Source organism: Coturnix japonica, chromosome 1, assembly GCF_001577835.2.
Source record: "Coturnix japonica isolate 7356 chromosome 1, Coturnix japonica 2.1, whole genome shotgun sequence".
Classification (NCBI taxonomy): domain Eukaryota; kingdom Metazoa; phylum Chordata; class Aves; order Galliformes; family Phasianidae; genus Coturnix; species Coturnix japonica.
The window spans coordinates 57569800-57586289 of record NC_029516.1 but is presented as its reverse complement, the minus strand read 5'-3'; the positions used below and the strand labels follow the sequence as shown (position 1 = coordinate 57586289).

Here is a 16490-nt window from a genome sequence, read left to right as displayed (position 1 = left end):
AGAAAAAAAATATCAAAGTGCTGTCTATGATGGGACTTTCTAAGAACTCTTCTCCAAGGAACGCTTCAAGAGGCAATAAAACAAATGATCGACATCCATTTCTCAGCAACAACTTCTTCTGCTTTGATTCTCTCAAGAGGCCTTTGTTTCTTAGCACTGCATTTATTCCCTGAATATTCATGAATGTTTTAAATCAAAGTAAGTACAAAATAAATACATTCGAAACATTAGCTGGTGTTGCATCTTTTCTTCCATTTACCCTACAGATTAAAATACGGAGACGGCCATTCATCTTATCTCATTCAACTTCAGCTCGTTGAAAGGCCGTAAAATAGAGCAAACTGGGAAGTCTGATTGTTGGGGAAATTTCTGAAGAAAGATACATATCTAGGGAGGTGAGGTAATAATAATGCATATTAGAAAAGAGCAGACAAAGAAGGAGATGACTCTTTTTGTATCTCCTACAGAGAAAATGTGACCCAAAGAAAACCATTCTCAGAAACCCCTATGGTAGTGATTTCTATGACTGCCTACCAGGGGATTGGTGCTGTATGGTAACACAATGAGAAAATGTTTAGTCAAAAGCAAGTCTTAATTTTTGTACATCACTATCCCTTGGACTCCAGACCATCAGGAACATACAATCATTCTATATAAATGAAGTATTTTCAGATCATTGCCAATATTCTCTCTCTATGTATTTTGTAAATGGATCATAAAACAGTTCTGCTTCTAAATAGACCCTGAGACTTTCCTGGATAACTATATATATATATATTTATATTTACAAAGTAATTTACAAAGCCTTTATAAGCTATTTATAGACAAAACTACTGAATGCACACACACAGAGAGACATGCACACAGTGACCCAATTTTTACACCTGGGGAATGATAGCTGGTATAGATTCTCAGTGAACTGTTGTTTCCAAAAGCAAAACTGCACCTTTAAAAGCAAATAATTTGACATCATTCAGCAGAGGTGGGCCATTATGAAGCAATTTTAGTAAAAGAAAAACAGCAGAAGGCAATGCCAGGCAATGAGCAGATGAATAACTGGGACAGAAGAAGCCAGGATTTATAATGAAATGGCAAAAACTGCAAAGAGACAGCAATGAAATGAATATGATTATCACCACATAATTAGCTTTTTAATATCAAAAATGGGTTGGAGCATAAACAGACATAAAATAGATGAAGCAGGGTAGCAAATACTTTGATACCCACATCCTCTCCAATCCATGTTCTATTACAAGAAAATTATAACTTCAAAAGCTTCAAGACCCATTTGAATGCAAAAATATCACACCTTTTTCATATAACAGAAATTAACATTGTTTACACATTGCATATGGAAAAACAAGTAAATCACTTACCAAGGATTAATATAAAATGCCAAAAGATAATCAGTCCAAAGGCATGAGGGTAGCAGAGTTAGGAAAGCAAATACACTTCTACGCCTGTGAGCATTAATAAATAACATACATAAAGATGAAAAAGTGAGGAGAGTTAGTAAGACAAACAGAAGTCAGGAGATCAGTAAATGCTATTCTAAAATTCAGCTAAATCCATAAAGGCTTCTTCTTACTAACCTCATAAGAATATTATTAGCATCCATAGAATTTTTTCTCCATTCTGTATATGATTTTCAGCCATCCAATATGAAATTCTATTTGATCAGAATAGATGTGTTTTATAGTATTGATTGAGGCCTGTGATTCTAAATCAATATTAATTGATAAACTGGAAGATTTTCAGAGTAAAGAGTTTGAGAGTTTCATCTACAGTTTTCACCCTTTACTTGAGTGGTGCTAAATCTGTTTCCTGATGTCTGGAGCTATTTCGGAACAGACATTATTTGCTTTTACCACATATGACTATGTTCCTGCAAGTGATCCTATGGGTATCAATAGGAACATCCGTATCAGAGTTAAATTCAGATCATTCCAGTATCTCCTAATACCCTCAACTGAGTCAGATTCTGGACAGGCTGGAGAGCAGGGCTGAAGCCAATGGGATGAGGTTCAACAAGACCAAATGCCAAGTCCTGCACTTTGGCCACAACAACCCCAGGCAGTGCTATAGGCTTGGGGCAGAGTGGCTGGAGGATTGTGTGGAGGAAACGGACATGGGGATGCTGATTGATGCTCAGCTGAACATGAGCCGACAGTGTGCCCAGGTGGCCAAGAAGGCCAACGGCATCCTGTCTTGCATCAAAAACAGTGTTACTAGCAGGAACAGGGAGGTAATTGCCCCCCTGTACTCGGCATTGGTGCGGCCGCACCTCGAGTACTGTGTTCAGTTTTGGGCCCCTCACTGCAAGAAAGACACTGAGGCCCTGGAACGTGTTCAGAGGAGGGCTACGAAGCTGGTGAGGGGTGTGGAGCACAGGCCTTACGAGGAGTGGCTGAGGGAGCTGGTATTGTTCAGCCTGGAGAAGAGGAGGCTCAGGGGAGACCTTATTGCTCTCTATAACTTCCTGAAGTTGTAGTGAGCTGGGGGTCAGCCTTTTCTCTCATGTAGACAGTGATAGAACTAGAGGGAATGGTTCCAAGCTGCAGCAGGGGAGATTCAGGCTGGACATTAGGAAATGTTACTTCTCAGAAAGGGTAGTCAGGCGTTGGAATGCACTGCCCAGGGAGGTGGTGGAGTCACCAACAATGGGAGTGTTCAAAAAACATTTGGATGTTGTGTTGATGGATATGATTTAGCTGGGAAGTATTGGTGATGGTTGGACTGGATGATCTTCTAGGTCTTTTCCAACCTTGATAATTCTGTGATTCTGTGGTACTATAGTAGCTGTAGGATCAGTTTTTTACTGCCTATGTGCTGTTTCTATGCAAACAGACTAAGGATTAAATTGTGCCTTTCACAAGCACAGTGCTGGTGAGACAGAGAGCTTTTCATTAGGCTAAGGAAAAATATATGATGTTGCTAAAATACTCCTCTTTCCTCAGGGATATCCCGCAGAGGTTTTCTAGAGCTTTTATTTCCTCTTGTCTACTGAGGCAGAAGGAATTATTTAAGCTTGTGTCCTGTTCCATTGACAAATCACCATGAGCAGTTTCTACACTTGATCATATCACAGGTTTGTACACTTGCCCACCTTCTTGCACTGTTTACAGTACAGATTTAGGAACTCCCAACTTTAAAACAATTTACTTTCTTCAATGTATTAAAATTACATAATTGTCCAATAAACAAAATACTGTTTTCCTGGAATTATATAGTTTTTCACCTACTACTGAGATGTAATGAATTTTGATTTTTATTTAATATAAGAGATTGATCAAATCCTGAAAACTCTGCTGAGTTGCTTTTTTCTTAGGATTTAGTGGATATGCCCACAGCACTCTTACTAGGTCCTTGGAACAACAGCTAGCAAAGTTAGTTTCTTAATCATTGTACCTGTCTGTGGGACCATAGTTCCCATTTGGCTGTCTAGATGGACAGTGAATCTGATGCTGAGTAGACAACAGAAGCACACAGAACAAGAAGTCTTCAATTATCCTCAGAGAAGTCAGGTCTGTGTGATTAGGGCACACTGACTTCAATTACTAAACATTTGTAAAAGTATTAAGCAGGAATGTTTTCTAAAATTGATGTTTTCAAAACAAAATTTATGTTTATATAAATAAATATCTATACACATAAATACACATAAACAAAATCATGTAACAAGATCCTTCACTTACACATCCAAACCTATTAATTAATTTCCTTGCCCATAAAAAAAAAAAAAAAAAAAAAAAAAAAAAGCCTTTTATGGTTTTAATAACATCCGTCCCTAGTTTAATCATTTGATTCAAGCTTGGATATTTAATTAACATGAGTGTTTGATCTTCTGCCTTCATTGCCATTAATACAGCCAAGAAAGAGAAGCTGAAAGAGAGATTAGTTTCTACTGCATACAGCTGGCTGCTATTAAAGCTAAACCAAGCAAGTGAAGCTTGTTTAATATCCAGTTAATTAGCAGCACAGTAAGATATTGACAGGATTTTCTGGGCTTGTTAGTTCAGTTTGCATGCTTATTAGCAAAAGTCTTGTTGTGGTGCAGTGTCAACTCATTTAATTCTGTCCTTGCTGAGCAGGCTGAGTCCCATGAGATAATGAACATTAAACCAAGGTTCCTCCCATATACCAGAATGGGGCATTAAGGGGCTCATAACTGTGTTTCTAGATATCTGTGTTTGGACTTGACTAGAAAAACACAGGTCTTTTTGTGGAGATTGATAACTGGACACTAAACCCTAGATCAGTCATTTACACCTATATGATAATCAATTAGGAATGAGAATGGCCAAACTGGTACCAGTGAGGTAGGCCTTAGAGCCCTTTTGCTTCTGTAAAAGCTAATCCTACTGACTACCTTTATACAAATACTTCTCCTCAGCTGATAATGTCAGTGATGGTTTGGAGTCCATAGTCAGTGCCTACAACTCTTGTAGGTGATTTTCTAGACAAAAAAAAATTAAGTTTTTCTTCCAGTCATTTCAACAGTGCTGAACACAAATTTACGGTGAATATTGAGTTGGTTTGCACTTTTCATTGCATCTTTTCATTGCAAGGAAAAATAACTAACAGGATTTTGTGAAGATGGTCGTTGATTGATCATCTACATGCTAGCTTAATCCTGAAGAGTGGAAGTGCTGATGGATTTATAGATCAAGTTTCTACACTTGTGTTACTTTACGAAATAAGTCTTTGATTTAAAATATGTATATATCTCTGTAATAATACTTCAACATCTATGCAACCTTGTTGACGTGTTATACATCATACCATACTAAAAATACAAGGTGACAGTACACATAGTCTTGAGTCATCGTTCAAGAAATAAAATCCTGAAGCAACAGGAATAGTAATTTTATCATAAATAGGGACAACAATCACATTAAAAAAAGAAAATAAAGCATTTAAAATTTAAAGGCCATATTTGCCAATAAAGCAGAGATGGGGAGAAACACAATTAAAAGCTTTCTTTTTAAACACTCACCAGTTATATGGTAGCTTTCCATCTCTCTCTAATGATGCAAAATTGACAAAGGTTCCAGCCCCACACTCCCTGTTTCAGGAAGATGATTGAGTGCAAAGTTATGATCTTAGGATTCACAATGCTTGCAGTGATGCTGATTCAAGAGAGTACACCAGAAGTTTCTGAGATGTGCTAAGTGCACATAAGATTTGTCATTAGGTCTGAGATAACGTGTGATAAAAAAAACCCCAAATCCCTTAATATAGTCCTCCAAAACCATTATCCTGAGATTTGGCTTTCTAATAATCTTTAGAAAACCTAAAAAAGCATTGCTAATAGAAAGCTCAAATAAGCCTCATCTATTCAGAATTGGGATTTCTAAAGAATGGCACTGAAACCCCTTGGTGGCCTCAGTAAACGCACAAAAAGATTTACCTTTCTATACTAAATATTCCCAGTCCCATCTCCTTTAAGGAAAAGATGTATATTTTGCCTCCATTTGACAAAAGCATGGTCATTCTGAGTTCAGAAAACAAATGCGAAAAAGAGTAAATTTCCTGAGGAACATCCCAGTGAATTTATCACGAGTTCATTATTTTCTGCTGCAAATGATAAACTGACTTGACTAATTTTCCTTCCTTGATTCAAACAAACAAGAGCTTGCAGCTTCACTGGATTTACTTTTTAATTTCCTCTTGGATTTTTTATCTTCTATGGCTGGAAGCAGTGTTGAAGAGAACAAGAAACAGCTTTAGGCTGCCTGCATAGCAATTCAATAGAGAAGAAAATTAATTTAGATGGTATTTTCCCAGAGCAAGTTACATATAAAAAGAACCAACCACATTCTATCCCCTGAAAGAAATAGCCTAAAAAATCTATGTGATGTGGTTGTCTGTTGTATGGAATATATAGCCAAGACAAGATACATAAAACTCGGAGTTTGCTAGGTAATCAAGTCATCCAAGGTTTTATACACAACGCTTTTACATGAAACAATTACAATTTGCTAGGTGAGTATATTAATATAAGTTATACAGCATAGATTATAAAAGGATGAAGACTCCAGGAACCTTCCAGACCCAGCAGATAAGCCACATAAAGGGTGTCTGGAGTATTCTCCACTGTTTTCCTACTCTGTAGTGTAATTTACACAAAACTGAACTCTTACAGGTGAGATATCCAAGGAAAAATTGAATGTCTATATTCAAGTACAAATGATTGGTGCAGATATCTGAAGGAACAGGTTCTGTAAAAAAGTTTTACTTGTGCAAGATAATATTTTCCCTCATCTGTACAATAGAACAAATGGGAATAATTAATGCTATAGGTGAACAGAAGGACTTTCCTGGGTTTGTGGGTCTTAGTTTATGCATTCTGACTGCATGGAAAGAGGTAATCTAGGTAAGAACATCTTTGTTCTGTGCTGCCATTCCCATAGGATGGAATCCCATATGAATGCAGAATTTGGACAGACGAAGATGAGGAGTTGGATGTAGGCAGTCAAATGTTCTAGGGACAGACTGTTTAGGCCCTGGGTGCACCATTTTTCATCGTGGTGGTTTGGCTGACAGGGTTGAGGCCTATCATGGCTCCTGAAATGCAGAATCCTGGACCTGATGAACTAACCATGGAATAACCATTTTATCTATCGATACAGAAAACCCCTGTTCAAAACCAAATGAAAGATCTGCAGATCATTTTGATGTCCCGATCATGCCAAGGTGCCTCAAACCTTAATTACCCTTTAAGTTCCTCACACAACCCTTCTGTATTAAGTGACTGCCCTTATCTACCCAATTCAGCAAAGTTAAAATGAGACAAATGTTCAGGCTCAGGTAATAGCTCAGGTCCAGAATGAAAGTAAATAGAAGACATGATATTTCTAATCATCAGGAAGACCAACTTTCTGAAGGAATTCCAAGCTCCTCAAGCATTACTCAAGCTTACAAATATCCCAAGCTATAAATGCATAATGCATTTGTTGCATTCTGATAATTTTGGAATTATCATAAACCTGGACTCACCTGGCCATTTGTAGATGTTTCCTCCTAAGCACAACAAGGGTCACCAGCAGCAGTCCAATGAGAAGGATACTCAGAATGGCTAACACAGAGATTACCACTATGTTGGGATTCATCTCAGTGACTGCATATACAAACAAGGGGATCTTGGTTATTTGATTCAGAAGAACTAAGTTCCCTCACCCCCACCCACAGTGTTATATTTATGAACTGTTCAGCCTAGAGTTTTACAGAGAGAAAAATCTACTACTATTGTCTTACAACATTTCCATGGGGAAATGACTTCACTGTGGCACTTTGTGTCCTGGTATTTTTATTTCTTTTTCCTTAACTAACATACCTAATACAAGAGAAAAATGAAGAAGAAAATACAAAATATAGATACTCATTACTTAAGAAAACCTGCCTGCTCCATTTGCTCAAAATAACTTTACATCAACAGTAGTCTAGAGAAGCATTTTTAGAATAGAAATCCTAGAGCTAAAAGTCATTAAGCTAAATTTCAGGCATTTAACTCCATGATGGAGTAGTGTATCATATATAGGACACATGACTAAATCTACAACTGATGCTAACCAAGCAGTGATCATGTTGATCATTTTGAATGGCAGACTTTAAATAAAAGTCCATTGTTTTGGGCAAGCCAACATTGATTTTCTTTCTTCAGAGCCAGTACAGTGCTAGACTTGATGACACACCCAGATAACCTCCAGTGGGAGTTATCCCTCTGGCATGTGATAGCTTAGGACACCCCTTACTTTCTGCTCTCACTCTGTCTTCACTTCCTCATTGAAAACAGAAAGAAATTTTTCTCCTTAGCAGCTCATCAGTGTGATTTTCCTTGTTTCATTTGGGTCTGGCTGAGGAGCCCTTTTTTCTCCATAAATGTCATCAGGCAATGCATTGATGTTCAGCCTTGAAACTACAAACCAGGTCTCTAACTTCTAAAAGCCTGTTAGAGAACTGAGCCACTAGTTTGTATCTTACCAAGTCAAAACCCCATCAAGGTTTTAATAAAAGCTTTAAAAAGCTACTTCCCCACCCCAACTACATCTGGCATCTCTTCCATGATAGAAACAATATTTGGTTGCCAGCATTGCTGAGAGCAGCTTTAGAAAGCAAGAAGAAACAGATGCTGCAGCTGGAGGAAAAAGAAGAAAGGGAAGTGTTGCTTACCCATGGTGGAAACCGCAATGAAAGTGGGAACACTGGGGCTATTGTGGCTGAAGGTGGTCACGCTGCAGTTGTAGGAGGTGGCAGGAGTTAGGCTGGAAATAGTCACTACGTGTGAAGAGACAGTGACAGGTTCCTAAAGACATGGAGAAAAAGACACAGTAGTTTGTGTCTCCCATAAATGTAAGAACATAAATTGCTGCTCTGCTCTCCCACAATTATTTTTAATTATCAAGTTAGATTTGGTGATCAAAGCAGTGCTTTGAAACCTAGGGACAGTAACCAGGGCCTGCCCTCAAACACAGGCACCTAGTCTGGCAGAAAAGGGGAGAGCAACAGGGGTGAAAACAGCAGTGGGAACAGCCCAGAGCACCACAGAGAGCTCAGAATGCCTTGGGCTGGGCAGGAGAGTGCTTTGCAGTGGTTTGGCCAGGCACACTTGTAGTGCAGAAAGTACTGCATCCCCTAGAACATTCTCAGAGGTAGGCAGAAGCTCTTGAGCTCTGGTTAATAAGCCACACAAGTAGTAGGAAAACAGTTATTTTTTACATAATAACTTTATATGGTGTTTTAATTTCTATGTCCCTGGTTTTATAAATGCTGGTCTAGAAAAACAAAACAAATACTACACATGGATTAATTTAAAGATAGAGGTCTTCATGGTTCTTAAAACCATACTTACTCTTACTTACTAAGTACTGAGAGCTAAGGGTGGGTTGCAGATGCAATAACAGGAAACTGAGATGGTGTTTAATGAAGTTTAATGAACAAACTCACTCCAGACACAAAGTAAAATGTAGCAAGCTCTGGATATTTTCAGTGGCCCATTATCAGCCAGGGGTTCTTTTTATATGAGAAAGGGTTCCTGCTTCAGTGCAATTCTGATGTATGCTACACAGATGAAGTCACACGTGCATGAATTTAAGGGAGGAGAGTTGTATTCCCTCAGCTGAAAGGAGGGGCCATGATTTGGACTTGGTACGATGTCTTTTGTTTTTTGTTTTTTTTCCATTTTCCCTTCTGGAAAAAATTAAATAAGTCAAACAAAACCCAAGATGTTCAAACACAGAAATGTGTTGCTAGTTTAAAAATGGAGGCAAGTGACAAAAGTATTCATGTAATTAGCATGGAAAATCACAAATAAAGGATTTTCACTGGTCTAAGAAAGCATCTGTTTTTAAGGTTTAAAAAAGAGTCCTTCCCCTTTTGTCACAGAAACAGAAAAGACAGTGATGAATCTAATGAGAAGTGAGCTGCTAATCTCTGTGCATTTCCCGCTGCCAGATGTTCATGTCACCAAATGAGAAACCACTGAAGTTCCTGCCAAATGGAGCAGTTTTTTCCTGATGTTCTTAAAACATAATTGCTTAGCACTGAAGCCGCAAATCCTGTGGTACCTTTCTTGTCTAATCACATCATTATTTTGAATCTCTGCTAAGCAGATAATGACTTCATGATCTCTGTCTATTCACTGTGAAAAGAATGGGAATCTAAAACTGGAATCCAAACTATCTGAAAGATTCAAGTGCATTTGAACATTTTCTCCTTTAGTCAGAGCCTTTCTTAACTTAAGGTATTAAATATTTCACAGACTGAGCTAAAGAGGGTGTATATCTTTTTCAGGATAATCACTGGTCCATGTGAGTTATTTTTTATTTTTTTTTTCCTGAGTGATTTCCCATTATGGGAAGTCCAAATGACAGAACGGTATTTCATAGCACGCAATCACAGTGATTCACTAAGCCGTCAGCTAAACCACAAAGTAATCCTCATACATTGCACAATGTTGAATAGCAAGAAATCAAAACTACTACTGCACCTCCATTTCACAGAACAGCTTTACCAATCTATAACACCCAAGTGTCCACAGAGAACACGTGTCATCATGGACAGAAGGAAACAAAAGATTATTTTGTGAAGTTAAACCTGGAAGGAAATGCCCCAAGAAAAAAAATGCTTAAGAAGCAGCAACATTTGCCCATAAAGGAAATCTGAATAGCACTTAGGGTCATACTTAACTTCAGTTAACAGTCCTTGAAGCCAGGAGAAAAGTTAGTCAGTAATAATCAGATGCTGTATAAAAGAGCTCAGCCTTGTAGCATTTGAATATGCCTACTTTCCCCATTTCTAATCAAGCTACCTGAAAATTTTCCCATTTCTGCCCACTGAAATTCCCTTAGTTTTGTGACTCTTCATGTTTTGCAGAGTATAACAGAGTCCATTTCACGACTAGGCAAGGGTTGATACTGCTGCTGTCTTGGATGAACAAAGCTTCTGTTTAACCAAAAACAATCTCATCAGTAAGAGAGAAGCCAGCCTTAACACTACAAAACAACAAAATATTTTAGCATTTCCAGTGCTTTAGCAGCTCAGCTCTGAAAGTTCTAATTCTGAACCATCTTATCACATTCGGTTGAAAACCCAAAACCTGCGCTTTACAGACAACTGCTAAGGAGCAAACAGTAAAACCTGAAAGATGCCAGGCTCAGTCACAGCTTTAGAAATGAAAAGTAGAAGGCAAAGAGTAGCTCACATACCTGGACTTTAATTTCTTGATTGGATCCAGCCTGCTGGCAGTAGACTTCAAAGAAATCAGCCACTCCTTCTTCCACCCACAGCAGAGTGACAGAGGTCTGAGTCTTGTTGACAGCAAACAGTGACTTTGGAGGTGCTGGTTCTAGTTAAAAGAAAATCTCCTTTTATTAAGCTTATCTTGAAGTCTTCATACAAACAAAAAGAGGGAGCATCACATAAAAAGAAATGCAATGCCTGATGCCTTTCTATCATTCATTTCCTTCAGACAGTCTGCCAGCAAAAAGCACCATCCATCACAATAATAAGCAACCGATGCAAAATGGGAAGGCTATGAAGTGTCTTTTTTTTTTTTTTTTTTTTTAAAACGTTCTCTATTTGGACAGTTGGATAGTCACTTCCTTTTTCACAGGCTCTTCTATGGTAATCAGCATATTGTATTAATAGAAAAATGCTAACAGAAACTCTTTCAGGAGAAAATGTCTGCCCACCTGTTAGCAACACATTTGCACTGATAAATGTTTGCTTTGCAAGGTCTGACCCAGGAGATGATAATGAAGCAGCCTCCCTAAAGCAAGCTCTGTCTAGGTTCACTTAATTGCACCAGGGGAAATATTTAGTCATTTGACAGTTCAAATATATCTTCTAGCCTGTCTTTTTTTGTTACAGGTTAATCTATAAGGGCAATTGGATCTTCACTCATTTCAGTTAGTTCCAGGAGTTTTCTCTCATTGAATTTAGAGGTCCAGATCTCAGAGGTCTTTAATTTATTGTTCTTGTACTTGTTGCTGCTGTGCTATAACAGACTAACATAGACAAGGCATTGAGGTTCTCACATGACAAGAAGATGAACCCTGCAATAAGAGGACTGTTGCCATCCTGAGGGCAAGAGACTAGTGATGGCAGACTGTTGGGTGGCACAGGGATCACAGAATCACAGAACAGCTTGGGTTGGAAGGGACCTCAAAGCACATTCAGTTCCAACCCCCTGCCATGGACAGGGCTGCCCTCAGCAGCTCAGGCTGCCCAGAGCCCCATCCTGCCTGGCCTTGAGACCCTCCAGCGATGGGGCATCCACAGCTTCTCTGGGCAGCTGTGCCACTGCCTCATCGCCCTCTGAGTGAAGAACTTCTTCCTTATATCTAAACTAAACCTACCCTCTTATAGTTTAAAACTGTAACCCCTGTCCTTCCACTATGTTCCCAAAGTGTAGAGGACTGTGGGAGCATAGCACAAACACTGCCCACTGAAGCTACTGTTTCCCTCAGCCATCCACTGAGTCTCAAAGGTCTCATTTTATTTTTCTTGAAGCTGTACTACCCATATCCTGCAGCATGGGTAAAAAGGAGGAATAGAATGATTTTAAAATTAAGGTTACTTTAGAAATGAGTGGAGACAGAACAAAGTATGAGGAGGAGGAAGATCAAACATCTGAAGGGAAAAGTTCTGCTTAAGACATAAAGCCCTGGAAACCCTCTGGGGACAGAAACATGGTGATTGATTAACCTGGGTTTTCAAATGATTAAAAATGCCATGCATGCATGGATGCCAGCCCTCAGTGCAAGGCCTGCCTGAGGTTCCAGGAGCATTGGGAGCATGGGACGGGTAGCCTGAAGGGCAGAGAAAAGCAATCCTGACTAACCAGGTACAACAAAAACTTGTTCTCATCTTTTCCCTTTACAAATAATTCATTATTCTCATTGCATAGGATGCTGTCATAGAAGCTTGGATGTGATATGTAGGATTCATCACAAAAAATCCAGCACAAATGAATTGCTCAAGTGATTATAAATTTGGAAGAAGTACTGGTTCCCCAGACAATCAGATCAGCATGCTAGGGTTTGAGGCTGCTAAGAGTACATTGGCAATGAGGAAAGAGTTCTAGAGAGCAGGGCAGGAACTGAGGCACTTTTACAAGGCTTATTCTTTGTTATGGGGTCTGTAGCATAAACATTGTCCCAGAAGGACATCAGAAAACATCTCTCTCTTTTAGTTACACCAGTGTATCCGCTCCTGGATTTAGAAATACATTCCATCCCTCACTCCAGGTAAAAAATAGTCTCAGTGAAAATATGAGTTTTACATTTTGGCATCATCCCAAGCAAATCCTGCTTTTGCCTCCAGCAAATGTCTTGATTTTTCTGCAGGTGGAAAGTTGCCAGAATGAAGCAAACATTATGGAGGGAAGAACATTTGGCAGGAGTGCTTAAGTGACTGCCAAGTGCTGAGTTGTCTATCACTTAGAATCAGTTCCCAGTACTGCTAATTACAACTCCCAGTGCTCCCTCAGAAAAAGAGAGAAGGAGAACCTCTCGTAAAATGCCCTTACTATTGCCCATTCAAAGTGCAAACTGGATAGAGGAAAGCAAACAATCACAAAGAAGTCTAGAGGCAATTTATCAAGACTGAATTGTTTCCGCTTTCTTTTTGTTGACAATGAAAGAGCAAGAACAAAATAACCAGAAGAGTTCAATAAGAGTCTGCTTGCCCCTGCCAATTGCTGTTTTTCCTGTCGATAAGGAAAAACAGGAAAACACAGCTAGGATGCAGGGGGTGTAACATTAATAACACATGGCATTTATAGACCTTCAAGGGAGATAAAGCTAGCTGATATTTTGAAATATTCCTAAAATATTTGGATAGTAGTAGCAGGGGTATATACTTTCCTCTGCTGGGAATGTACACACTTAACTGTATGCACAGACACACAGTCTTGGGCAGAACAGAAGATAAGACTTGCATAAAGAAGGGAAAATTCATGGAATTTGTTTCAAGTATTTCCTTTGATGAAAAGACCTGGAAGGTACTTAGATTCTTGTGGTGTACTGCTTACCCCAGCACCATTTTAGGGACTTGGGTAAAACAGAGCTATAGAAAAGGACAAGTAGACAATGGCTGCTAAAAGACCTCTAATTCATTATAAATTATGAAAACCTTTAATATCACTCCTTTCACTGTCACTCAGAAAATATATAATATGTATATACATAAGATAATCCAGTTTGAAATTACCAGCTCTCCTTACCCACCTTCACAGTGAACTTAATGCCCTTAAAGGCAGTTAGGCATGCTTCAACACTTCACAGCTTTAGGCACCAAGGGCTCAATAATTCCATGTGCATGCAAAAGTGAAGTGAAATGTCTTGAGGCACAGCAATGAATTGTTCAGTTTTCTTCAGAGTTAAAGGAAGACATCATTTTTGGTTTGCTTGTTTCTTTGCGTAGGTTACACAAATTTCTTTTGGAAAGATGCAGTGTTCCTCAGCCATGAATTTGATTTTTCTTTTGTAAAGAACACCCTCACTGATCTGTACTTAAAGATGGATGTTGGTGTTGGAGAAGTTGAGGGAGGGAGGAAATGTGAAGGGATCCCCCATCCCTGGAGGTGTTCAAAGCCAGGTTGGATGGGGCCCTGGGCAGCCTGGTTTAGTATTAGATATGGAGGTTGGTGGCCCTGCATGCAGCAGAGTGGTTGGAGCTTCATGATCCTTGAAGTTCCTTCCAACCCAAGCCATTCTATGGTTCTATGAAATCATACCAGGTGGCAGAATGCAGACTGAGAAACAGGCAAAAACAAGATTTTCTCTGTACTGAAAATTTCATCTGGGAAGTTCAACTCTCTGTTCCCAAAACCTGTGTTCAAGACTCTAGTTAAATAAACATGGAGTAGAGTTGTACTCCCAGAAAGGCAGTGAGCAGTTTATACTCTTCTACTTCCATTTACAGTCAGATACTGCTATTCTTGCTCCTCGGGTGTAATACTATTTAGGGAATAGTGTCACATATGTGAATGGGACAATCTTCACAGTGAGGAGAAACAAAAATTACAGCTTTCCTAGAGAAATCACAGGTACATGACTCTGAAACGAGGAAGATGATGAATCTGCTGACAGAGCGAATTCTGCATTTTAATGAGTGAAGGAGTGGGTTCACAACTTGAAAACAAGCATGCGCTTCTTACCCAATTTCACAAGCTGGGGCAGGGAAGTATTGCTGCCTCTTTCAGTACAAGCAGTTACTGAAAGGTTGTAAATGTCCCCTGGAGGCAAGCTCAACACTGCAGTCATCACATTGCGTGTTACCTACAATAATTAAAGACAACAATTTTTAAGTACAACCCAAACCAGATATTCTTCTTCTAAAATTAATCTGGTTGCCTAATGTACTACAGAGAAAGCTGTGTACATCACAGCAAATTTGTTCTGCACACTTTTAATAATGGTGCACTAAGGAATCTCATGCTGCTTTCCACAAACACTAAATTTTCAGCTGAAGTTTTCAGATCCAAGAAAGATGAACAGTTCTGAACGCAGACTAACAGTGACTAACATGTTTGTCCACTTATCTAAAAACTGACCAACTTCTTCAGAGTTATACAAAGAAATATACAAAGAGGAGGAAGAAGTCACCAGTACCTGACTATATTATCTATTAATTTTAATAATCCCTCAAGAAAAGCATTCACATTAACAATCTTTACCATAATGAATCATATAAAAAGATAATCATATACTATCATTTTCAAAAGAAACTATTTCTGAAAGAGCCTAACACAGCTTAGCAGAAAAAGTACACCCTTAAGCCTGAAAGCATGACACATCCGTATTTACAAAATTATTTATAAAATTAAATCATAAATAGCTTATTCTAGGTATTCCCTTAAGAGTATTTGCTGGGTACTCTTGTTCTGAAAATAGCATAAAGAAAAATATCCCATAAGATGGCTTTTAAGTTTCATTTGCATGTACTCTGTGTGGTAGATACTGTTTAATGAAGAAATTACACATTCCATGTGTTTTTTTTTTTTCCCATTTTCTCACTTTATATTTATTAAATCTAATAATTCTGTATTCAAATATGGTTTATCTGAAACTGCTACATAGAAATCAGATTTTTTCCTGAAAGAATAACTGTATTTTGAGAACACGACTTTTGGAAGGAAAGGAAGGAAGGGAAATTTCAACAACATTTTTTCAAATTCAATGGTTAGAATAAATTATCTGGGGGGAGGGTGAGGAGGGAAGGCTGGGGAAAGTGGGGATTTCTTTTTTTGTTTGAAACAAAGATCTAAATATTAGAAGTTCCTACTGCTTATAAATGTCATGTTTTTGAAGAGCTCCACTAATCGCATAATTAGATTCATGGTGCAACAAGCTCCAGATGGGTTCACTCTTGCAGCCATTAGGAAACCAATGAATTCTATAATGCTCCGTATAAATTAAAGTAAAAAAATGCTGACGAATTTGCACTTATCCTGAATATCCACTTCCAATTCAGCATCTGGTGAATCTTCAGCTGGAGAAAACCTTTTATTTGAAAAAGAGCAGCCACTTTCTACCTGTAAACGACCAAAACATCAACAGTGGTGCTGAAGGTCACAGGATGCAAGAAGCTACAATGCTGGTAGTATGTGCTCCTGTGCAGCAGTGCTCTACTGCAGTTTTAAATACTTCTTGCTATTTGTCCAGGGGCTGCTCTTGAGCTTCAGGTTAAGCAAGCATCTTGATATGCCGCTGAAGTGTGGTTTTATTCCATAACTGGAAAACGCAGAGTTCTTTTTCTAACTGATTTTTGAATTAGCTCAAATAGTTGAGGAGAGTGTGACAAGAATCCATCATAACATCTGGCAAGTTTTCTAACAGGTGAAGAGATTCTGGGTGAAATCCTCTTCCAATCTGTTCATGGTACGTGTGTTCAAATAGAAAATGGGAAGTGATTGATAGCACCTGGTATGGATGACTTAAAGAAAAAGCACACAGTAGTGTCACGTAGCTTATTATTGACCAGAA

At 38.6% G+C, this 16490-nt stretch overlaps 1 protein-coding gene across 1 annotated transcript in view; it reads right to left on the bottom strand.

Moving 5' to 3' along the window:
* PTPRO (protein tyrosine phosphatase receptor type O) overlaps window positions 1-16490 on the bottom strand; it is a 145558-nt gene that overhangs the window by 17543 nt on the left and 111525 nt on the right. Inside the window, exons 12-17 of the mRNA XM_015867758.2 lie at window positions 14663-14783; window positions 10707-10846; window positions 8173-8305; window positions 7000-7120; window positions 4997-5065; window positions 1377-1460 (exon numbers count right to left, since the gene is read on the bottom strand). Coding sequence (XP_015723244.1) covers window positions 1377-1460; window positions 4997-5065; window positions 7000-7120; window positions 8173-8305; window positions 10707-10846; window positions 14663-14783 — 668 coding nt within the window. The remainder of the gene's footprint in view (window positions 1-1376; window positions 1461-4996; window positions 5066-6999; window positions 7121-8172; window positions 8306-10706; window positions 10847-14662; window positions 14784-16490) is intronic.